At 51.0% G+C, this 24,264-nt stretch overlaps 1 protein-coding gene across 1 annotated transcript in view; it reads left to right on the top strand.

Moving 5' to 3' along the window:
* MRPS15 (mitochondrial ribosomal protein S15) overlaps window positions 1–24,264 on the top strand; it is a 213,445-nt gene that overhangs the window by 173,550 nt on the left and 15,631 nt on the right. The window contains exon 6 of the mRNA XM_069622634.1: window positions 4,045–4,103. Within this exon, the coding sequence (XP_069478735.1) occupies window positions 4,045–4,103 (59 nt within the window). The remainder of the gene's footprint in view (window positions 1–4,044; window positions 4,104–24,264) is intronic.

Here is a 24,264-nt window from a genome sequence, read left to right as displayed (position 1 = left end):
TTTTCCTTACAAGTAACAGTGCCACAATGCCCCTGGGCTGTCTGCGCGCTATATAAATGTAATAAATAAATAAATGGGTGTGTATCCCAGATCTGCTCGCCACCTGGTATACTCTCCTGCCTGGACTTTTACACTAAATTATTCAATACTTTCAAAAGAAAAGGTGGGGGGGATATTGCTCTTCCTCAAGATCCTTTCTTTCTTTCAGGCTTCATAAGCTATGATTTCTTACTTTTTTCTGTACTGCTCACAGTTCATGCACATCGGCTCCAGTGCCCCATCCCTTTCCTGTTCGCTCACCGGCTTTCCGTGCTTTTCCGAGTAACTGCTACTACGTTTCCTGTGGAGTTCGGAAGGCTTCTCCCAACTGGCAGTCACGATCGTTCTTGCTCTTCTCCGCAGGACGAAGACCAACCTGGCTTCTCACTCTCGTCTCTCTCCTGCAGCCTCGCTGCTCACTGTCTCCCTCCAAGTTGACCGGTGTGAGGACTGCTTTCCTTGCCTTCTGTTTGTCGGCAATGCCTCGTGGCCACGGAACCTGCTCCCGTCTGTCCCCGACCCGTCAAGCTGCTTAGGAGTGCCTGAGCCGGCACTCTCTTATGCCGTCTCCACTCCTGTGCCTTCAGGGTTCCTGTGGGTTTAGTGGCGCTGTCTAATTTAGCCCTTCACTTCTCACGCTGTTGACTTCAGCTTCCTTCAGTGTCCAAGCCTGCCGGCTTTCAGCTGTGTTGATTTTGAACTCCCTCGTTTTGCCTGGGAGCCTCCTTGAACCAATCGGGGTTTGACAAACACTAAACTGCACATTTTGGTTCTTCAGGAGCATCTCTCTCTTGGCAGTCCTCTTCTTCGTCTCAGCACTTAATGCTCTATGTGATGGAAAGATTCTGTTATCACTTTTTACACAGTATTTTAAGGAACTGTCAGTCTGCCATAAACGCAGAAGGAATGGAGGGGGTTTCCTCAAAAGGAAAGGGAGGAGATACCATGTCCCCCCCTGATGATGATGTGTCATCCCCCTGAGGGTCAGCTCCCTCTATGTGGTTCTCCCTCAAACAGCCACCCCCAGGGTCAGGATCAAGTAGCGTCTGCAGCCCCCTGGCCACATGGGGGGAGAGTCTATCCCCGGGAGCGGAGTGATGGCGCCATCAGATTCCTCACATGTGGTAGGAAAAATGTTGTATGTTTTGGGGGTAGGAAATGTGCCATCCCTAGATGGATTGTTGGGAGTGGGAAGTATGTTACACTTGGGTGGTCTTTTGGGGGAGAGATGTGTCGCTCGTAGTAGTAGTTCTGGGGGTAGGAAATGTGTCTCCTCCCTAGGATGCACTTTGGGGGAAAGAAATATGTTACACTTAGATGAAGTATTTTGGGGGCAGGAGGTGTCACGCACCTGGATGGACATTTTGGCGGGAACGAAAGGTGGTGTGCTTAACTAACCATACTACAAACTCCTTTCTCTGCATGCTCGGCCTCAAACTCTAAACTAAACCCACCCCTACCTCTACCGCACCACAAACTGGACACAATTCACAACACCTGATATGAAACCAAACACAAGTACACACAGAGCACCCATGCACAATCATACCTCAACACCAGAGGTCAAAGTGGGCAGTAAATAAACGGTACAACGTTCCCTTACTTTTCGATGACAACCAGTCATCGTTCTCTTACTTTATGCCACCCGGAATACCGTTCCAGGACAGCAACTTTAAGAACAATTCTTTTTGTCTTAAACTTCATCCCTACTGCGGACTCAAACCTGAGCCGTCCGCCATCTCTCAAGTGTTGGAAGGAAATTTATTAGAATACACTGATGTACAACCCGTTCCCAAACAGCCAAAGAGCCCAGCTTGACTGCGATCTGGATCGGCGTATGAATGGCTGTAGGCAAAGACTTGCATGTTGGCAATGGGAGGGGTGTGCCTGTGGCTGGCCATCTTCATTAAGAGGTGTGAACGGTGGGTGGTGAAGGAGATGGCGCATACTAAGTGGGACAATGACACACTAATGGTGGTCACTTAAATATATTTTCTTTCATTGTATTTTCTTCACTTTTACTGCTGTTGTAAAACACAATGTTGCAGGGTGCAGTGGAGGAAAGGATAAACTTGGGAATGGGATTTGAGGGGGGTGACGATGAGTATGGTGGAAGGGGTGACGTTGAGTATGGAGGGAGTGGGCAGGACAGGGGGCAAGGCAACATAGTGCTACTACTTTTGTTTTTTGTAACACTCTGGCCACTGCACACCACCACATGACTACCGACCAAAAAACAAACCCAAGCTTACTGACGGGTCTTCTCCAAACTGAAGCTGCCAAGAGCACATCAAAGCTCCCTTGCCTATCACCCCCCCCACTCTCCTTCCAATGCGGATCCGCCGGAGCGCCAAGAGACCATGCAAGCGGCAGCAGTGCATGGGACAAGACCATATAACATGACAAGGCAGAGTTGCTTACGATGCCTCCCTGTGGTGAGAGCACTTGCCAGTGCCCTCAAAGTTAAGGTGCAGCTGAAGAAAGCAGCCGGGTTGAAGAGATCAACACGCCTGCCCCTGTGACTGCTGCTCTCACTTCCTGAGTGGCAGTAGTTACTTTTGCAATAAGAAAGCCTTGTGTGCTGCTTTGCCTTACTCAAACAGATTGCTTTAAAAATGTGAAAAGAGTCTGAGTGCGAACACACGGCCCCATTTGCAGTGTGTGTAAGAGTTGGGTCATCTAGCCTTAACATTGTGTAAATCCTCCTTTATATGAGCCTCTTACTCCTGCCTCCATGTGGCTGGCTGCTCGCTCAGCTTGCTTCTATGGTTTCTGTTTTAATCGACCGTTTTGTTGGAAAGACGTTAGGCGTCCCACGGGGTTAGTACACCATGTCCTCTATTTCGTAATGGAAACCGAGCAAGCTTCCTTTCACAGCAACCGTTGTCTCTTGTGGCTTGGCCAGTCCTGCGTGATGTTTGCCATTCTAGGTGCCCCAGCGCATCATCTCGCTTCTTTCATTACAGCCCAGAGGCACATAGTATCAGAAATCTCCTCGATTTAGCTGTGCTAACCTTCCCCTGCCTGAATCGTGCTGCCTTCCAACTTCCACCCATGTTTGCTTCTAGAACTGTCCCGCATTTATCTTGTAAGGAGGCAGGGGACAGGCCATGGGCGCGGTTGATGGAGATGAAAGGCAATTCTCCGAAAGGATTGGCCTGCTACTGAGGTCTCTTGATGGAACCACACACAGGAGCGTGAGTGCATTGCAGGGAAGAATCTTCAAGACCCCCAGACAGAACCCCACATAAAAATGGTGCTAAGGGAGTGGGAGAGGATTGTCCCCAGAACTCTAATCTATCCTTTTATTCATTTGCCCAATGCATATTCAAGCACTTGGAGCGCTTCCCAGACCAGAATGTGCCCCTCGCCGCCCTCTCCTTCTGTCGTGAATCATGGGTTTGCAAGCAGAGACTTGTGAGGGTAACTATGGGAGGGGCAGCGTACCCTCACAGACCACTATTATCTGTAGACTACGTAAGGTGTGCGCATGTCATCGTGGCAGATATTTTACCTTGGAGAAACGTGTGAAATAAGTAGAGAGAGGGCTAATGTCACATTAAAAATAATTTTCAAACTTGAACTGGTGAAGAGAGTGGGTTTCCAGAAATGTCACCCCAAATATGTGAATGATGATCCACCTGAGAGTGGAGCATGGATTTATTCTGCACGTGTACCCTACGTTCAGCTCCCTTCTGTAAGAGGGAGAGCTGGCTCATGGGCAGGTCTCTGATCAAATAGTCACCTGCGTTATCATTTGCCCCTGGTCAATAGCTCCTCTCCTGTTCCTTGACTGTTCCGCTCTTGCCTGGCTTATCCCCTCTTGCCAGTACCTTCTCTCTCCTGTCCTTCACGTCACTCTCCTACTGCGCTCTGCCCACCTCCCTTACCCAGTCCCGCACCTCTCTTGCCTACGTTTGCTTGCTTTTGCCTTGCCTGCCCTTGCTAAACCAGCCTTCTTGATGTTCACCATCTTTACTGATGGCCTCTTGTCTCTCTCTTCAGTTGCAGTCCTGACGGCCAAGATCCGAAACTACCAGGAGCATGTGCAGCAGCATCACAAGGTGAATGTTCCTCCTTTTATTTTGTTTTTTAATGATGGTGGACAGTTAGCAAACTGTAACCATATAATTGGATGAATGGAAGGTTTTCAATGAATCTTAACCACTGGAAGCAATCTGGGCATCGACTACACTACTATTTTGTAGCCGTCGCGCCATTGCAGATGGGGACCAGCCATATGCAAAGTCTGGTACTGCTAGCAATGGGCGCTAGCCAGCCCGAACTGCTAGATCGGGCCCCGTTCTGCACAGAAACACAAGCAACCCCATAATGAGCCTCATCAATGAGAAGCAGCTTAGCGGACAAGGGGCCACGTCTGGGCATATTCTCTCCCACATGGGGAGACACTAGAACCACAAAATGTGATTGAAGGAAGGTTTCAGATTAATCTTAACCACTGGCAGCGCTCGGGGAAACCTTCCAAACCACTGTTTTGTGGAAGGTCTGCGCCATTGCAGAAGGGTACCAGCCATATGAAAATCAGCCAGGTACTTATACCATTGGGAGCAGCCCAGCTTGAAATGTTAGGCCAGCTCCCCTCTGCACTGTAACACAAGCAACCAAGACCTTTTTCCAAAGAATACATGCACTATTTAGCTTTTTGGCTGTGTTAGGTAGATTTTCCATTTTTATGCCAAATCTCCTTCACCTGTGAGACCCCCAGCACATTTTGCTGGACTTGTGGATTTCTTTTGTCTATGTTCCTGGTTGAGTGGGAACCTTTTCCCCCCACTCACTCCTTCTTTTACTCTGGCTATGGGAGTCATTGTTGTGTCTCTCCTTACTTTGTTTGGATTCATGCTTTCTTCCAACTTTTGGGGCACCTGTAATTTGCTTTTGCAGCACACAGCACTTTCTGTGCAGTGTTGCTGGGGAGCCCCTTGGGCTTCCATTTTTATTTTATTTTGTTCTCCTAGTAAGAACAAATGTTCTCAAGGGTAGGGATACTTTTGATCCTTTCTACATTTTATATTGGGAGGTCAGCAAACACCACCTTATGTGGAGTGCTGAGGGGTATTCCCTTTCTCGCTGCTCCTGTAATATTTCTGTTACAGTGACAAGCATACCTGAATGGCTGGTGGCAGTGAACGTGTTCTACGGACCTTAGTGCAATTTGTATTCGCAGGCTGTGCTCTCAGCCACGGTAATGCACTGAACGCTCACCATTAACCCACAATGGTGAGTGTTTTCTTTTTTTGCCATTTCTTATTGTTTGTCTGATCCTGGTTTGATTTTTGTCTTTGGCGGGAATCCTTTGAAAAGCCTACCTAGGCGCCTGAGTGTCTGTGAGGACAGGAAGCAGGGGATGATTCCAAAACTCTGCTGGTCTTTGTCTTCTGGTATGCGCGCTTGAAACCAGTTCCAACTTGGAGACTGTCCACCAAAGTCTGAATTTAGCATGAGTGCTGGTTGGCTGGGTTCCTGGATAAGAGGCTGGATTCCTGGTGCGCAGACAGTCAACCACTGGAACTGAATCTACAGAGAAAGAAGAGAAGGCGCCTGCAGCTACTTACAGCGGCCAGAGATGCCTGCTGAGTGACCGCTGCTGTGCTGACCCTTTCTTCCATGTGACAGAGGAGCTCTGAAGAGGACAACTCCTTCCTTTAGGCTGGTGGGCCTAATCAGCCTTGAGACAACCTGCATTTTAAGCCATCCCACAACAGTATGCAAACTTCCTGGGCTGCAAATCTTCAAATCCCTGGGACCTACGACCAGTGTGCAGTGCATCATCTGAAGATTGAATCCTCCCAAAACTTGGAGTCCTTCCAGACCTCCAGAGGCAAGATTCTACACCTTGAAGTCCCCTGGACCGAGAAAGCGAGGCGAATCGACCAAGCAGTAACCGGCCTTCGTCTGGTGTCTTGAAAAGGGTGCCAAAATCACAGAGCCGCGAGAAGCCATGAAGTACCCTTTGCTGGCTGCCTCTCCATTTAACTGCTGCTGCAAAATTCCTTCCAGTGCATCTTCTTTTGTCAGAAGACCAAGAATTTGGTGATCGGGTCCTGTAGCTGTTTCATCGTGAGGGTGTCCGCTTGCATCATCTTCTTCACTGCTGAGGTACTGTGAGACTCGAGATATGTAACCAGAGTGATTCTGATGCTCTTGTGTGGTAAGGTGGTGATTTGCACTTTTGTGTGTTGGCCCACACACGTTTGCCCAGGCCTAACACTGTGCGCATTCAGGGAGGCCTTTAGGAATTCCATGTTAGGACAGTTTCTCTGAAGTCCAATTAAGGGTTTAGTAAAACCATACAACTTAGACAGTACAAGACTCCATGCTTAGTATAAGGCTGTACCACCTATGTATTTGGTAGCGTAGGCAGAGCTTATTTTAGGAGGGAATAAGGGCTGCAGGAAGGTACAAAGAACCTGTCCCATACAAATATTTCCAAAGAAACACTAACACCCAGATGTTATAAAAAAAATAGAGGTTATAAATACCAATAGGCCAAGGTAAATCTTGGTGGGTAAGTACTTTGTCATAGAATCATAAACACAATATACAAACACAACACAATGCTTAAGGTACCCAGTCCAGAGCATTGACCCTGTTCAGAATCACTAACCGTATTTCTAGGCAGACCTAATCATACACATTTAGAATAGAACACACCTATTCAGGAGGAGTAAAACCACAAGTTATTTTTAGATTAATTTACAGTAAGTCAAGGGTAGTAGACCCTGTCAGTCATGCAGTGACATTCAGCGAGGAAATCACTTAGTGAACCAACCCCTTTACCAGGATACTTTTGTGAATAGTGCAACACGCATTTTCATGGAACAGTATAAACCTTTAACTCCATTCAGGATAACTTTCATTTAGACCAGGTGAGTAATACCTAATATTGTAATAAACTATAACAGTTGCTTTTCAGATCAGTGGAACACAGATTGAGGTAAGCAATAACTATCTAACTTAGTTTAGTAATAAACCCACAATGCACTTATTAAGAAAAGCACACAGCGATTCAAGGTAAGTAAAACTTATGGCAGACTTATTCTAAATAGGCTAAACAGCAGGTATGGGGAGGCAACACCCAGTTGGTGAAAATATACGTTTATATCCTAAAAGAAATAGTAAAGTGAAGCCAACAGTATTACTTTTGGGAAGAGGGGGGCCCAATTCACAGTTGAGTAAGATAACTTTATATATACTTTTCAAAATAGCAAAAACACATTCAAAGGATAGTAAGAACTTTTGTAACCGTTGCTTTTTCAGAGGGCCAGTTACCAGACCAGCTCTTTAACAAGTAAGTACTTTTAACCACTTATTACATTTCATACGCAAAAGGCCCAAACCTTATAAGTCTTTCCCTATTCTTGAAGCATGAGTGTTCACAGGGGCAGGAGGAGGGTCACTTGTACTCGAATTTCCAGCAGACAGGGCAGAATAGACACAGCTGTAGGAAAAGTCAGAGTTCCTGTGGAAGTCTCTTTAAAAACAAGTAGGTTGTTCACTTTAGAGTTAGTTAGGATCCAGGGACTTCAATGAAAGCACCCTAGGAGGATTCTAGCAGTGGGCCTGGGTGAACTGGATGAGAGGACTCCCAATCACATGAAACACCCCAAAACTACACAGGAATCACAAAAGGCTTAAGGTAGGTAATACCCTGGCCAGCACAGTACCTCAGCACGTAAGAAGAGTGTGCAGTGCAGCAGGATGTCATCCGGATCTGCAATCAAAAACCTGGTCAATTAATTACTTGTCATGAAGACTGGGATCAACAGGGAAGGCTCCAAGTCCTTGGCCGGAGCTGTCCCTTTCAATCCTGTGATCGCGTGTGCCTCAGCGCCCCCTCCATCATTGCCGCGCTCATGCCTGTGTGTGCCTTGCCCTTGTGTTCCCTTGCAATCCTTGATTGCGTGGTTTCCTCGCACTCTCACTCTGTCCCCTTCCATCCTTGCCACTCTCACGCCCGCACATGCCTTTGCCTGTGTGTTCCCTCATACTCCTTGATCGCATGGGTTACTCTCACTCTCCCTCCTTGGCCACATCCGCAACTGCGCTTCCCTGTCCTCTCATCTCTTTATGGCGTGAGCCTCGTGCCCTCCATTCTCCAGCCTGCCAGCACCCACATCCTTGCTCCCCTGAGGGTCTTACCCTCGCCTCGCCTTGCCCTATTTCTCCTCCCAGCTGCTTCACTTGTCCTTTGTTGTATTGCTCTGTGTTCCGCTTTGCGCTTCCTTCCTCTTGGTTTTCCTCATCGACTGCTCTGTTTTTGTAGTGTATTGCTCTGTGTTCTACTGTACTCTTCCTTCTTCTAGGTTTCCTTTGTTGACTGCTCTGTTTTTGCTGTGATTTTCTCTGTGCTCTGCTGTTTTCTTCCCTCTTCTAGGTTTTCTGTCATCGATTACTCGGCTTTTCTTGATGGCCTGGTAACCTGGTTGTTGTTCACCTTATTGCCTCTGTGTTCTGTTGTGCTCGTTGTCTCTTTCAGTTAATTATTTACCATTTGTTCTGTCTCGTTCCGTCTTGTCTGCTTGCACCCCCAGTGTCTCACTCCCCCCCCTTCACCCTCCTTCACCCCTCTTCCTCTCTCCTCTTTCCCCCACCTCCTCTATGGTGCTGTCTGTTTCTCCTGTCTTCTCTAACTACTTCTCTATTGACTATCCTGCCTTTCTCACTAAGTCTTGTAGGAAGAAGTTCGAAAAGGATATCCTGATCTCCAACCCAGGCCTCCCTATCGCTGATGCCTTCATCAGCGTTTCCTCCAGACAGACGCTCACAGATAATCCTCTTTGTCATTCCATCGCCAGACCTATGGACTCTTAATATGGTCTCTGTGCTCTCTCCTTCCTCCTCTCCCATTAAAGATGGCACCCGGTAGGAGGCCCTCCTGGCCCCTTTACACTCCTATAAGGTCATCATTAATGTTTACCTGAATGGCACCGTCTTGGTCCAAGGTCCTCAGGCCTACCTCCTACTCTTTGATAGACGCTTCCCGCACCTTATCAACTTCCTTTCCTCTTCTGCTGTCCCTTCTTTTCCCTCCTTCGGCTCCATTGCCTCTCTCCTCTGCCACCTCTCTGGTGCCCTCATCCTCTTCCTAGGCTATCTTGCCCTTGTCTCCTTCCTCTTCTGCCCTACCTTGGGCTCATTCTACACCTCTGCAGGGAATACCTATGATTTGTACCCTCCCTGGAAGTTTTTCAAGGGTGGCAACCTTCACCATATTGCCACTCTGAACTCTCGCTCAGGTGTCAAGCACTCCTCTGACATCTTCCGTCTCCTGGAAGAACTCAACCTTGATGTCCTTGGTCTCACTGAGACATGGTTCACGGTCAGCTCTGTCACAAGCTTTGACACTCTCCTCCCTGATGGCTACAAGATCCTGTTCGCGGCCAGATCCAATCGTTCCGGTGGGGGTGTAGCCTTGATCTTCCCAGTGTGGATTCCTGCCTCTATCATTCCTATGAAGGCCTACTCCTCCTTCAAAATGCCTTGTCTCCAGGTTTCTCTCTCTCTGGGCCGTTCTCTCACCGTGGCTACTAGCTACCGGCCACCTGGTCAGACCCCTTCTACCTCTTTCTCTCCGAGTGGGCGGACGTCTCCTCCTACCTCCTGGCCTCGACCTCTCAACTCCTCCTCCTTGGAGACTTCAACATCCACATGGATGCTTCCTGTACCTCCTCTGGACTCTTTCGCAACATCTGCAACTCTTTCTCTTCCTATTCTTCCCTCTGGCCCGACTCTCTCTGCAGGACACACTCTGGATGTTCTGCTCTCCTCAGACCTCCCCCTCTCTAACTCTCTCACCACTCCTCTCTCCTGGAGTGATCACCTTCTCCTCTCATCTCTCTCTCTCTCTCTCTACCCCTAAGGCCGAGCCAACACACAGTCTGCCACCCACGCGTTCATTCGACCCATGAAGCATGTGTCAGTTGAGGCCTTCGCTGCCTCTTTCTCTCCCCATCCTCCACCTCTGGCTGACTCGCATCCTGTCACAGCCCTTTCTATGCTCCACTCCTCTATCTCTGACACTCTTGACGTACTTGCCCCTGTCATGAGGATCAGCTTGAAGTTCAAAGCCAAGTGCAACTCCTGGTATGACTCAGACCTCATCACCCTTAAACGTAAGTGTAGGGTGGCTGAGAGGAAATGGCTAGCATTGGGTGCATCCACAACAAACTGGCCTGCCGCCTGCTCCAAAGGCAATACCAACTCTGTCCTCACTAAGAAGAGAGCTCACATCAAAGCCCGCATCTCTGCGGCATCTAACAACTCGTCCGAACTCTTTAAAATCTGCAAAGAGCTGGCCAATCCTGCTGCAGTCTCTACCTCTTCTGTCCAGTCTCTACCTCTTCTGTCCCCTCCCAGGCCCTCTGCACGGCCCTGGCCTCTCATTTCATCTCTTAAACCCAGGACATCCTGTCCACCCTCTCGTCCTCTACTCCTCCTCCTCCCTCTACTCTCTCCTCTACCTCTGGCCTCCTTGCGGCCACCTCTCCTCCTCCCTTCTCTGCTTTTCCTCTGTTCACCCCTGACAAGGTTTCTAGACAAGTCCGATCTATGAAAGTCTCGTCAAAACAGGTTCTTCCAAAACCATCAAGGACCACATTAACACCCTTGCTCCAGCCTTGGCCGATTTCTGCACATCACTCTTTCGCCACTGGAACATCCCCTTCCCCCCTGAATCACTCTTGTGCACCCCTTTGAAGGGATTGTGTCTTCCGACGTATTCCACATCTATGACAGGTAATGTCCACAGCTGTGTTGCTTGGTAAAATTTCAGCAGAGGGCGTCCTGCGTCGATGGTAGAGTCGAGCCCATGTCCCTCGAGGGTCGACGTCACCGGATGCTATATATGGGACGCACGACCCCTGTAGCCTCAGTTCTGTTTTTTCCGCAAACGTGTTTGCTTCGGAATCTCGGCGCACTCGATTCTTCTCTTCGAACAATGTCTTCCTCCTACCCTGAGGTCGGGCTTTAAAAAATGTCGGAACTGCGGTTCGAAAATGTCCATCAGGGACCCGCACGACATCTGCCTCTGGTGCCTCGGCGAAAGCCATGCCACCAACGACTGCCAGTCCCTGACGTCTAAGGCCTTGCGGGAGCGTAAGGGGAAATTGAAGGTAGGCAGGGTGTCCAAAGCCCGTAAATCGAAGTCCGCTGTGCTTTCGACCGATGACTCGCGAGTCTCAGCGTTGGTAAAATTCCAGGGGGTCTTGGTCTAGGAGTGGATCCCGCCATTCCTCTGCCTCGTCGAGGCATTCCAGGAAGCGCCGTCACCGGTCACCTTCCCCGTCCTCGTCGGAGGAGGACTACGCCAGACGGTTGACTTGTACAACCAAGTGTTCATCGCCGGCCGAATGGTATTCATTCCGCCAACATATGTTAGCGATTTTTCAGTCGCAGGGAACAGTTCCGTCCGTGCCTTCGAAAGAAGCTGGCAGGGAACAGGCTCGGTCCACCACTTGCGCGCCTTCGGGCTCGGGTGGACGGCGCGATCATCGGGAGCCGTCGAGGTCCCGATCAGACAAGGCTGATCGCCATAGCCGTGCCAGGTTCAGGTCTCGGTCCTCGACGCCATTGAGACCGTCGAAACCTGTGAAGCCTTCGAAGAAGGCGTCAACGTCATCGGCACCGTGTCCGTCGAAGGACTCTCTCGGGGCTACACCCTCGATGAAGTCATCGACGCCGTTGGCGCCTCGGTCGACATTGACGCTGATTCCCTCAGCGCCCTCGGCGCCGTTTGAGGAGTATTTGTCGGAGGTGCCCCACAGGGCTGTGAACCTCTGAGGCAGGCTAGCAGTAAGTTTGTGAGGCCTGTTTTTGAGCCCTATTCTGTTCCTTCTCCTAGATTGGATTTTTTCCAACCTTTGCAAGAAATTCAGAGGTTGCTGAACTCTCTGATCAGGAGATGGGCTTGCCTGTGTATCCTGAAGTCCCTCTCTGGGCATAGTCAGATGGAGGAACTCTGTCAGTCATTGTATGACGCCAGTGGCCTCGACACCTCTTTCCAGAGGTGGAGGTTGGCTGGCCTGAGCATGGGGCGCATGCTACTATCAGCGTCTCATGTCGAGGGTGACAGTACTTGGGGTGGTCTGCCCCCCAGTGGCGTTTGATCAGGATGACTTGACTGATATCCTGGATCAGGGTCCGTCCACTGACTCGGCTTTGCCGTTGCACATGGCTTTGCAAAGGAGGGGGGCCAACTCCACTTGTGCCTTGGCTGAGTTTACACACACTCTGTGGAACTGTGCATCTTTGGCAGCTGAGCATATTCCCGAGGGGGAAGAAAGGGATGGCTTTCTGGCCCTCGTGGAAGATGGCAAGGATGCTATGTGCGAATCCCTTCATTCAGGTTTTGGACACGGCAGACGGTGTCAGCCGGTCCATGGCTGCGAGCACCGTGATCCGCAGGTTTGCGTGGTTGCGGAAGTCGGGTTTTGCCCCGGATGTGCAATCCCATGTTCTGAACATGCCCTTTGACGGCGTTTATTTGTTTGGCAGCAAGGCTGACGAGAGCCTTGAGAGGTTGCAGACCTCCAAAGCTGCAGCCAAGTCTTTGAGCGCTGCAGTACAGCCAACTCTGCCTTTTTGTCCTATGGGACAGCAGTGGAGGGGAGGTTCCTTTCACTACTACTCCTCTTTTGGTAGAGCGGGAGGGACTGCCAGTCAAAGGGGTCAGCGAAAAAGTACCTGTGGTGGTCTGGGAAATCGTGGTGCCAAAGCCGCTTGTGCAGTTGCCTTTTTGCCACCATGTGCTGCCGCAGCCCCCACAACTCTGTCATGAGGCCATGTCCCGTGGTTCGCCGGTTGGGGGCAGGCTAGCACAGCATCTTGGAGAATGGCGTGCCCTTACTTCTGATGGGTGGTTTCTGGATATCATAGCCCACGGCTACTGCCTTCCCTTCCTTCAGCGGCCTCACGACAATCCACCGGGGAAGCTCTCTTTGAAGCGTCCAGATCCTCTCCTTGCGCAGGAAATCCTGTCCCTGCTGGAGAAAGGTGCCATAGAACTGGTGCCTGTAGCGGAGAGCAACAAGGGATGGTATTCCCCTTATTTTTCCTGATTATGATGGATTCCAAGGAAAGACAGGGGATTGAGACTCATCATGGACTTGCGTTGGTTGAACAAACTTCTCAGGAAGGACAAGTTCAAGATGGTCACTCTTTCTCAAGTCCTCCAGGCCCTTCAACTACAGGATCGGTTGGTGTCTCTGGACCTCAGGGATGCTTACTTTCATGTGTTGATTCATCCCAAGCACAGGAAGTACCTGAGGTTCGCAGCTGGCGACTTGCACTTTCATTTTCGGGCCCTGCCCTTCGGATTGACCTCTGCCTCGAGGGTCTTTACCAAGCTGATTGTGGTGGTGGCAGTTTACCTCAGGAGAAGGGGGATTCAAGTCTACCCCTACCTGGATGATTGGTTGAATAGGGCGAGCTCTCGCGAGCAAGCCCTGGATCATCTGTCCATCACCTGCCATTCCCTTCACAAGCTGGTCTTCTCCCTCAATTTAAAGAAGTCGCATTTGACACCTTCCCAGCTGCTCCGATACATCGAAGCAGTACTCGACACGTCCCTGGGGCAGTGTTCGCCTCCCCAGGTGAGTGCTCTTCACATTCTGCAGATGGTGGACAAGTTTCGGCGTGCCCAGAGTCTCCTGGCTTTCGAATTCTTAAGGTTGCTCGGCCTCATGGCATCCTGCATTTGTCTGCTGCCAGAGGCCAGACTGCAGATGAGATCCCTGCAGTGGGCTCTCAAGATGCAGTGGTCGCAGTTCTCTGGCAAGATGTCGGATCCTGTTCAGATTCCGTTCTCGGTCGCCCAGGATCTTCTATGGTGGGACGACAAAGGAAATCTGATGAAGAAGGCACTGTTTTGGCAACCATGGCCGTAGGTGACGATCGTGACGGATGCTTCCCTCACAGGATGGGGTGCTCATGCCAACGAGCTGACAGTCAGCGGTCCTTGGTCTCTGTCGGAGTCCAGACTCCACATCAATCTGTTAGAGCTGAGAGCCATCAGGCTGGCCCTGAAGGCTTTTCTGCTGTCTGTGCGGGGAAAGACTGTCCCGATTATGATGGACAACATAGTGGCTATGCATTACCTCAACAAAAGGGGGGGGGGGGGCAGGGTCACTCCCGTTGTGCGGGGAGGTGATGCAGCTCTGGTTCTGGGCCATCTCGATCTCGGCAGTTCATCTGGCCGGAGACGAAAACGTGGCGGCGGACGCTCTGAGCAGGCAGAGCGTGGTCTCTCACGAGTGGAAGTTGGCTCAGGAAGTCCTTTTGGAGATCTTCGTCCTTTGGGGAACCCCGCAAGTGGATCTCTTTGCCACCAGTGTCAACCGGAAGTGCGAGAGATTCTGCTCGCGGGAATTTCCACCAAGAGGAGCCTTGGGGGACGCATTCATAGTGGAGTGGTCCTTCCCACTGCTGTACGCGTTTCCTCCAGTCCCCGTCATTCCTCAGGTATTGCGGAGGTTCGGTTCCCGAATGATCCTCATTGCTCTGGATTGGGCCAGGAGAGCGTGGTACCCGGACCTTCTCGACATGTCATCTGCCCTCTATACCGTCTTCCTTACCGAGACAATCTGCTCTCACAGGAGGGGGGTCAGGTTCTCCATCCAGAGGTCAGGTCTCTCAACCTTCACGCTTGGTATCTGAAAGGTTGAGATGCAAGGATTGGGACCTCCCGGATGACATGATGGAGATGTTGCTTTCGGCCAGGCGGCCTGCAACAAAATCCCTGTACCGTTGCCATTGGCGGAAGTTCTGCGAATCGTGCAGGGGTCAGAATGTGGGTCCTTTCCAATGTTCCATTCCTATGGTTTTGTCTTTTCTGCTTTCTTTAGCCCACAAGGGCCTTCGTGTGGGTACCATTAAGGGTTACCTGGCGGCGCTGTCCATATTTAAGCGCTCGTCTGAAGAGTGTTCTTATTTTAAGATACCTTTTGATTTCGCAGTTTCTAAAAGGACTGACTAATGGTGTTTCCGCCGTCCCCTTTCCAGGTGCCGGTTTGGGATTTGAATTTGGTTTTGAAGTTTCTGATGGGTGCTCCGTTTGAGCCCTTGCACTCTTGTCCTTTGAGACTGTTGTCTTTCAAGACTGTGTTTTTAGTTGCGGTTACTTCCGCTCGTGAGTGAATTGCAAGCACTTTCAGCCAAGACACCCTTTACTGTTTTTCATAAGGACAGGGTTGTCCTTGAGGTGCGGCCTTCTTTTCTGCCAAAGGTCGTGTCTGAGTTTCATTTAAGCCAGAAGATAGTTCTTCCACCGATTTATCCTCCTCCGCATCCTGGCAAGGAAGAGGAGAGGCTCCATAGGTTGGATCCTAGGAGAGCTCTGAGCTTTTATATTTCACGGATGTCCCGGGTCAGAGTGGACGATCAACTCTATCGGTTATGCTGGACACCGGTTGGGCCAGGCTGTTACCAAACAGACCTTGTCCAGGTGGATTATCATCACTATTACTGAGTGTTACCATTTGGCGGGTAAGGATCCTCCGGTAGGATTACGTGCTCACTCGACTAGGGACGTGGCTACCTCCACTGCCCTCCAGCGGGGTGTTCCTATTCTGAATATTTGTGAAGCAGCCCCATGCCCCATGCGCCTCTCTACATACTTTTGTCAAACATTACGCCCTGGATTCAATCCACGGTCAGGATCTGGCCTTTGGCAAGGCGGTTCTTTATTTCCGCCATTTGATTGGGTATTCTAAATTATTTTCCCACCTCCATAATCTGGTACTGCTTTGGGAGTTGTCATAGATGTGGAATACGTCGGAGGACACATCCCCTTCGAAGAACAAGTTACTTACCAAATCTGGTAATGTTCTTTCAATGGGATGTTCCTCCGACGTATTCCACATCACCCTCCCAACCTGCCCCTCTGGGGAATTCCCTATGCGATTGCAGCTTACGTCTCTGCAAGGCTGTCTGCAGTCATACTGGCAGGAGATTGGTGCCACACGTTCTGGGGAAAAAAACTACAACTGAGGCTACGTGCGTCCTATATATAACATCCAGTGACGTCGACCCTCGACGGAGGCCCTCGAGGGACATGGGATCGACGCAGGACGCCCTCTGCCGAAAAGTTTCCGAGGTAGTACAGCTGTGGACGTTACCTGTCATAGATGTGGAAAAGTTGTAGGAACATCCCATCGAAAGAACGTTACCAGATTTGGCAAGTAACTTGTTCTTCTCAAGAAACCCTCAGCCAACCCCTCCTGTCCGGCTAACTATCGCCCGATCTCCATCACTCCTTTCCTGGGCAAACCCTTGGAAAAGCTGGCCATCTCCCAGCCTAATCTTGACACTGAATCTGTTGGTTCTCTCCATGCCCATGAGTCTGGTTTCAGAGCAGCCAGAAGCGTAGAAACTGCTCTACTGAACATCCGTAAAGATCTGCTCTCTAACCTTGATGCTAATCACCCCTCTGTCCTCATCTTACTCGATGTCTCAACTGCTTTTGACACTGTCAACCATGCCATCCTGCTCAACCACCTCTGATCAGGCCCTGGCCTGGCTGGCCTCTTTCCTCTCGGACCGACCCTACCAGGTCCAACTCGGGTCCTTCCTCTCCCCTATCTCTCTCTACATGTGGTGTTCCCCAGGGATCTAACCTTTCTCCCTGGCTTTTCAACCAATACCTGGCACCTCTTGCCCACCGCATTGCAGCTCTCTGCTCCAACTTTCAATGCAATGCGGATGACACCCGGCTAATTTTCAGGCTCCCCTCTGCTGCCTCTTCTCCCTCTCTCATCTCAGATTGCCTGTCTGCAATCCTGGAGTGGTGTGCCGCCAGTGATCTCTGCCTGAATGCCAACAAAAGGGAGATCCTCCTCATCGGTTCACCTGCTCCTTCCTTTCCTGTCGCTCTCTGGCCGGCCTCCCTTGTCCCTCTTCCTGCTCCCTCCTGTGAGGCTAAGAACCTTTGGGTCATCTTGGACTCAACACTCTCCTTCTCTCCTCCTATCTCTGACGTCTCAAAGAAGTCTAACTACCAGCTGCACCACCATATATGTAATCTTCCTTTCCTCACCTTTCCCCAGAAGCTCACTTTCTCCAGAGCTCTGGTTCTCTCTAGGCTGGACTATTGCAACAGCCTCCTTTTAGATCTGCCTGCCTCTACTCCCTGCCTCTGCAACTCATCCAGAACAGGACTAATGAGACTCGTCCCTGGCCTCAAGCCCTGGGATCGTATCTCTCCAGCCCTTAAATCTCTCCATTGGCTCCCAGTGGCTGCAAGGATCAAATTCAAGACGCCCTGCATTGTCCACAATGCCTTCTGGGGCCTGGAACTGCAGTACCTCCAACTCTCTCTGCCGGAATATCTTCCTATTCGAGCTCTCCGCTCCTCCACATCCAACTCCTTGAGAGTCAGTCGCTTCTCCAAGCAACGAGTTGGGGGTAGAGCTTTCTTCGACTGGCGCCTCTCTCTTGAACAGCCCCCCTGTCTCTCTGAAACTTAAGGAGAACCATCTCCGGTTCCGGAAGCACCTCAAGACCTCTTTGCTTCTGCCTTCTCTCTTCCTCTCCCCTGCTGATCTCCTCTCTGATTCTGCACTGGTCACCTGGCTATCTTCTGAATTTGGGCCCAGGTCGCTGCCTGCCAAGTTGCACACCCGCACTGCCTCCTGGCAAACCCTGCACATTGTGTCTGCATCCGTAACCCTACAGTCCCCTTACCTGCACTTATTTGACACCTGCTGTCTGCACTTAACAGCACACTTGCCATCTGCTTGGCTGCACTACTTGTTGTTTTATCCTTTGTACTGCACTCTCCCATTCTCCCCCCAGCACTGCACTTGCGCGATTTCAGTATCACTAGGCCTACTAAAATCGCTGTCTTTTTTTCCTCCCTCCGTTTCCCTTCCCTTGCCACGCCTTGAAACACTTGTGTATAGGTGCGTTATAAAGGCAATATCGAATCATATCAAGTAAGAGTTTGTTCGTGGCTGGATGTGGTTCTTTGGTTTTGGCACTCTTTTCAGCAGCCTGATGAAGAACGAATATCGCTGGTCGGATTCTTGTCACTCTCTGTCCTGCACTCTGGTGAGGGGACTTCAGGGATTCAGATTGTGTCTCTGGAGAGCCAAGAAGAGGCCACCAAAGTTTTGGATGGATTCGGATTTAGGAAGACCATGCACTGCACAATGGTTCGAGGTCCCAGGGTTTCGGGGTATTGCTGCCCTGCAATGTCGCAGCACGTCATGGGATGGCTCAAAATTCAGGTCATCTTGAGACTGGTGGAGCTCACCAGCCTCTGGGTAGGAGTAGTTGCGTTCGGAACCCCCCAGTTTGATTGCGAGGATTGGTAATAGCAGGCTAATCGTTGCACAGCAGGCTCTCCGATCGCTGGAAATCGCTATGGCTGTAGTTTCTTCATCTTCCTCTTTGGTTTCACCTCCAGTGGTCGACTACCTCTCTGCTTCCAGAATCTGACAGTTATACAGGAACCCAGCCAATCAGACAGGCTTGCAACATTCAAACCTGAGGTGGTGGTAGTCCTTTCAGGAAAGCCAACTTCCAAGTTGGTACTGGATTCCAGCAGGCATGCTGGAAGACAAAGGACTGTAAAGTTTTGGAGTCCACCCTCATTTCCTGCCGTCGCAGACACTCTGGAGCCTAGGCAGCATAGCCCAAGCAATGTCTCCCATTGAAGACAAAACCTGCACAAAGGAATTTCCCACCCGGAAGAGTAGGAAAAGGGCCAAGAAAGGACAAGAAATGCGAAAATGGCAAAAAAAGACTAGGGCCATTTTGGTAAAATGGGCACCCATGGGTGCCTTTACCACAGCTGTGGAAACAGCCTGCAGTAAAGGAGCACCGAATTCATAAAAAGGTTCACTGCCACCAGCCATTTAGAGTAAGCTTGTCCCTGTAACAGTATCTCCCCAGCACTCCATCTAAGGTTGGGTGTGCTGGTCTCACCAAAATATAGTTTAGAAAGGATAAAATATCCTTTCTGTCCTGGGGAACAGTAGTTCTCACAAGGCTAGCCAGATAAAAAATAAAAGGGGAACCCAAAGGGCAACCCAGTAACAATAAAAGGTAAATGCCAAAAGTAGTTAAAGGGAATAAAATCCAAAAGACACTATGGAGAGTCTTAAAAATGACTCCCATAAAAAGAAAGCGTGAGTGCAGAAAAAGGTTCCCGCTCATTGAGGTATAAAGAAAAATAATCCACCAGTCCAGCAAAAAGTTCTGGGGGCCTCGCAAGTGAGGGAGGTTGAGCACTAAACTGAAAATCTTACCCAACAGTCCCTGGCCCCTTTTTACCTACAAAAAGCTCAGTACTTACTTGTTAGAGAAGGATCCTCTGGAACTCTGACTTTCCTACAGCTTGTGCCTAATCCTTTTCTGCCTACAACAGGCCACTAATGAACTACTGTACCCTTCTGACTCCTGAGATAATCTCATACCTAGAGGTGGAAGGACTGCTAAATCCTAAGGCCTCTCTAAAGAAAGTATTGCAAGTATGAAAAGTGGTATCCTGCTTATGTTAGACTTGGAGCTTCATGTCATTCTTAAAACCGAATATTCAACTAAGTTTACTACAAAGCGGTTTGTACTTACCTTCAATTGCATACTGCCATTCTGTAAGTCTGTTACACTGTGGATTACTTACCAGACGTATTGCATTGGTTTTCGATTGTGTGTATTGCTTATGATGGTACTTTCTGAAGAATTCTCTTTGCCTGTGTGTATATAAAATAAACCATTATTTGTATTTAACTCCCATATGTATGCTACGAGTTCTTTCTATGTTCCTACTGCTCTCTCTCCCTCCTAAGATCAGCCTGGCTGCTCAGCCATAGCTACCCTTACCTTGGGTGTTACAGGCCTGTAATAAGAGTTGCATTGCCAAGTAGAGAGAGTCATTTAAAGTCTCAAAAAAATGGACGTTATGTTATGGTGACTTATACCGTGCACCACTTCCACCCAGGGGCAGTCTCCAGGCCCTCACGTGGCTTTGCAAGAAAGAGGACAGGGTTGGTTACTGAGGGTAGAGGGATAGGATTGGTCCAGAACCAGGAAAACTGGTGTATGTATGTGTGTGTTGGGTTGCAGATGGGCTGATTGTGTGTACCGACTTGCTGTATGCGTAAGGGTGATGCCCAATGCCTTGGTTGTTTGTTGTATTTGAAGGTCTGTTATGTTAGGTGTGTAGTTTGGCTAGGCCATGGGCGTGTATAGTACAAGGGATGTGTGTAGGAGGGGAGCAGGAGTTGGGGGCTTTACATTGGGTACTCTCAATGTTTTTTTTCAGTTGCTAATCTTTAGAAAACTCCCTAACAGGATTGACGGACGAAAGGGTTGTTTTAGAGCACATTTATGTATTATTTTAATTTAATGTGAGTCGGTTCAATGAACTTTTCACATCTTCCACATCAATTATTAACAAATATAAAAGTCCATATACAGATAAAAATGCAATGGCTAACAAAGGCATCTTAGAAAATACATCAGTATGTATAAGCACATGTAGGGAACTATAATATCACTTTCAAATAAATTAACATGGAAGACCCTATATAACCAACATTGTTTCTACCCGTTTCCAACTGTTATGCAAAGAAATCTTGACCGCAAAACTCTGGTATTAAGACTATAGGGATTTTGCGCCTTGAAACACCTTTTGATGTATAGGCGCGTTATAAATACCCAATAAATGAATATAGCCCCAAAATTAATCTGTTGTAATGGAGTGGTAATTGTACACAAACATATACAGATCTCGAAGTTTGATTCATGAGGCCGGTACGTGTTGTTTGTCACTATCTTCTCCAGCATGGGGTCTGGCATGGATTCACATGCTCATGAATATTCCCCGTCGTCAGGCTGGGAATCCTCGGTAAAGAAAAAATCAGTATCAGTTTCATTTCTGATCTGTCTTTCCTAGTAGTAACCAATCACTGACCACAGCCAATGACTGCCCTCTACCTAAGCCCCGCCTCTGGCAGCCATCTTCAGATTTTTACCGCACGTTCAAGTGTTGGGAGTCCTCGTGCTTAGCTCTCAAGCTTTTACTGCGTGTTTCGTGCTTTTTCAGGTGAATTTTCACTTTTTTTTCGGTTAATCGAGCCTCTAGCTCCACCGTTTCTACTCCTGTTAACGGCTATCCGTGGCAGGATTTTCCTACGCCCCTCAAGGGTGTATATTTCATCGAATCAACTTCTTGGAGGATTCCAGAAGATTTGCGGCCTACTTCGAGATGGCCCAGGATGCGAGTTCGTCGCCCGGACCCAAGCTGTTTCGCAGCTGCCCTGGATGCGGGCTGCAGAATGTGTTTAAGGAAGACGAACATTCGCGATGCCTCTACTGTCTTCATGGGGACAAGACTCATGTAGAGAAGGACTGCCAGTTCTGCAAGAACTTGTCGGAGCGGACCATGAGGGACCGTCGATCCCGTCTCGCAAGCTGGTTGAAGAAGGGCTCGATGGGTGAGAAGAAGAAGAAAGGGTCCGAGCGGGCTTCTAAGTCCTGTGTGGGCGCCCCGGCGACGGGGGCCCAACACCAGGCCAAGCGCCGCGAGTCCGCTGGCTCCGGGAGCGCCGAAAGATCGGGCTCTTTGGTCGCCAGGCTGGGCGCACCTTCCCCGGCACCGTCAACCACGAGCCAACGCTCCGGTTTGGGGAAGAGAAAGTCCGAGACCCCGGGTAAGCTTCGGGAGAAGCCCCGTCCGATCTCGGAAGAGGGGGAGCGAGGCGTCGTCCCTCCCCCGAAGGAGGGCCTGGGACGCACCTAAGGTGGTGAGGGCCCCTACCCAGCAGGCGAAGGCCTCTATCGAGTCTATCGCGGCGACTCTTGCCAAGCCGGCAGAGACACCGCCAGCGGAGACTGCCTCCGGGACTAGAGTTTCCCTACCGCCAAGGAGGGAATCCTCTTTTCAGCCCATCGTCGTGGCCGCCATGATGGAAGAAGCGAGGGGGGGCACGGTGCCCTCTTCGAGCTCAGAGTCGGCCTCGGAGGAGGAACTGACCGAGGCCGTGAGGAACCTCGAAGTCCAATTCGAGAAGGTTCGATCCCGTCAGGAAGATCCTCGGGAGATAACCGAGGAAGACGACGATGGTGAGGAAGAGCGGCCTTCCCTTCCGGCGCAGCCGGATCCTAGGCCTCAGGCTGGCTCGGCGGCCATTTTGTCTGCCATCCAGTCCTTATGCTCTGAGATAAGGACGAGATTCCCACGGCCCAGGCCGGAGGACCCGCAACCTGGCCCGTCGGGAAGTCCTCAGAACAAACGACGGAGGCCCAACCCTCTCCTCCGCTCGCCCCCGTAAGGCCTACAGTTCCCTCCTCATCCTCCCACGAGTCGGGAGATGACGGTGCGTTGGGCTCGACGACGGGTTCTGAGGGCGACGACGACGGAACGTGTCTCCCGACGAGATTGGCTCATTCCACGCCATGATCGCCAGGGCGTCCGAATTATTCCAGCTCTGCCCGGAGGAGCAGAGAAAGGAAGGTTTCCTCTATCAGCGCCGGGAGGCCAAGAGGAAGACCGTCATCGCGGTGCCCCTAATCGATGACATCTGGGAGGAGGGCCTGTCGGTTCTCAGAAACCCCTCCACGGCACCAGCCAAACGGGACCGGTACGAGAAGAAGTACCGGGTCCCCGAAACCGCTCCCCTGTGCCTCAGGACCCAGCCAACGCCTGACTCGGCCGTCTCAGCGGCGGCGAAGAAGGAAGCGGCGGGGTCAGGAGCCTCGACGTCGAATTCCCCGCCGGACGGCGAGGGAAAGAAGTTGGACGCCATGGGGCGGCGGGTCATTTCATGGGCGGCGATGACGATCAAAGCGGCCAATGCCCTGGCGATCGTGGCCCGTTACGACAGGGAGCTGTGGTTTAAGCTGGCCCCCATATTGGACTTCCTGCCGGACGACAAGAGGTCCGAGGCCCTGGAAATACTGCAAGAGGGCGAGGTGGCGTCGGACCACGCCATAACGGTGGCAACTGATATTGCCGATACCGAGTTCCGCCAGCTGGGCAACGGTGTTTGCCTACGACGACGGGGTTGGCTCCGGGCGAGTCCCTCCAAGCCATAGACATGGAGACGGGCCGTGCCCTAGGAGCCCTTCAGCAACGACGGCCCTTTCGGAGCTCCGGAGGCAGACAGGGTGCCTCCAAGGGATCCAGCGGTGGCTCGTCGTCCTACCGCCAGGCGGCACGCTCCTCGTCTCAGGAGGCCTATAGGGGTCGCGGCAAGCCGGGAGCGCCTCGCCGCCGTCGGCAAGGTGGCCAGGGCGGCAAGGCCTCCACCTCCAAGCAGGACTGAACCGGCCATGGTCTCGGGCCCCCACCGAAGCACCCTGGTGGGAGGCCGGCTGACGAATTTCGTCGGCGTGTGGAAGTCCATCTCCACCGACCGTTGGGTGCTGGATACCCTGGCAAGAGGACACTCTATCGAATTCCTGAGGAAGTGCCCTCACGTTCCTCCTGTGGCCAGGAAGGAAAATCACGTCCCGCAACTGCTGTTGGAAGTACGGGTGATGCTCAGGAAAGGTGCCATCGAGCTTGTCCCGAAGAGGCTCCGGGGTGTACTCAAGGTACTTCCTCGTCAGGAAGAAGACGGGCGGCTGGCGCCCCATCCTGGACCTTCGTCATTTGAACAAATACATCAGATCACAAAAGTTCAGGATGGTCACCCTCCAGCACGTACTGCGACAGCTGGAGGAGGGTGACTTTCTATCGTCGTTGGACCTGGAGGGTGCTTACGTTCCCATCCTCAAAAGTCACCGAAAGTTCCTCAGGTTCGTCGTCCAGGGACGCCACTACCAATTCAGAGCACTGCCGTTCGGATTGAAGTCGGCCCCCAGGGTCTTTACCCAAGTGCCTAGCACCAGTGGCGGCGCGGCTGCGCCTACAGGGGATTCACGTCTACCCCTACCTGGACGACTGGCTCATCCGCTCAAGGACGAGGGAACTCGCCGTCGAACACACTGCGAGGACCGTCCAGCTACTCACAAACCTGGGATTCGCCATAAACTACCCGAAGTTCCACCTGGTGCCGTCGCAGGTGGCCCTGTTTCTGGGAGCGAAGCTCGATACAGTGAGGCACCTGGCGGCCCCGTCGGAAGAACGGACGAAGACCATTCTAGGCAAAGTGCAGCGCCTGCAAGTCCCTCCTGGGGATGATGTCCTCTTGCATCTACCTGGTGCGCCTCTGCAGACTACGGATGCGCCCTCTTCAAAAATTTCTCGACGCCCGTTGG

Source organism: Ambystoma mexicanum, chromosome 11 (assembly GCF_040938575.1).
Source record: "Ambystoma mexicanum isolate Mex_15411 chromosome 11, UKY_AmexF1_1, whole genome shotgun sequence".
Classification (NCBI taxonomy): Eukaryota; Metazoa; Chordata; class Amphibia; order Caudata; family Ambystomatidae; genus Ambystoma; species Ambystoma mexicanum.
This window is presented reverse-complemented; position numbering and strand designations above follow the sequence as displayed.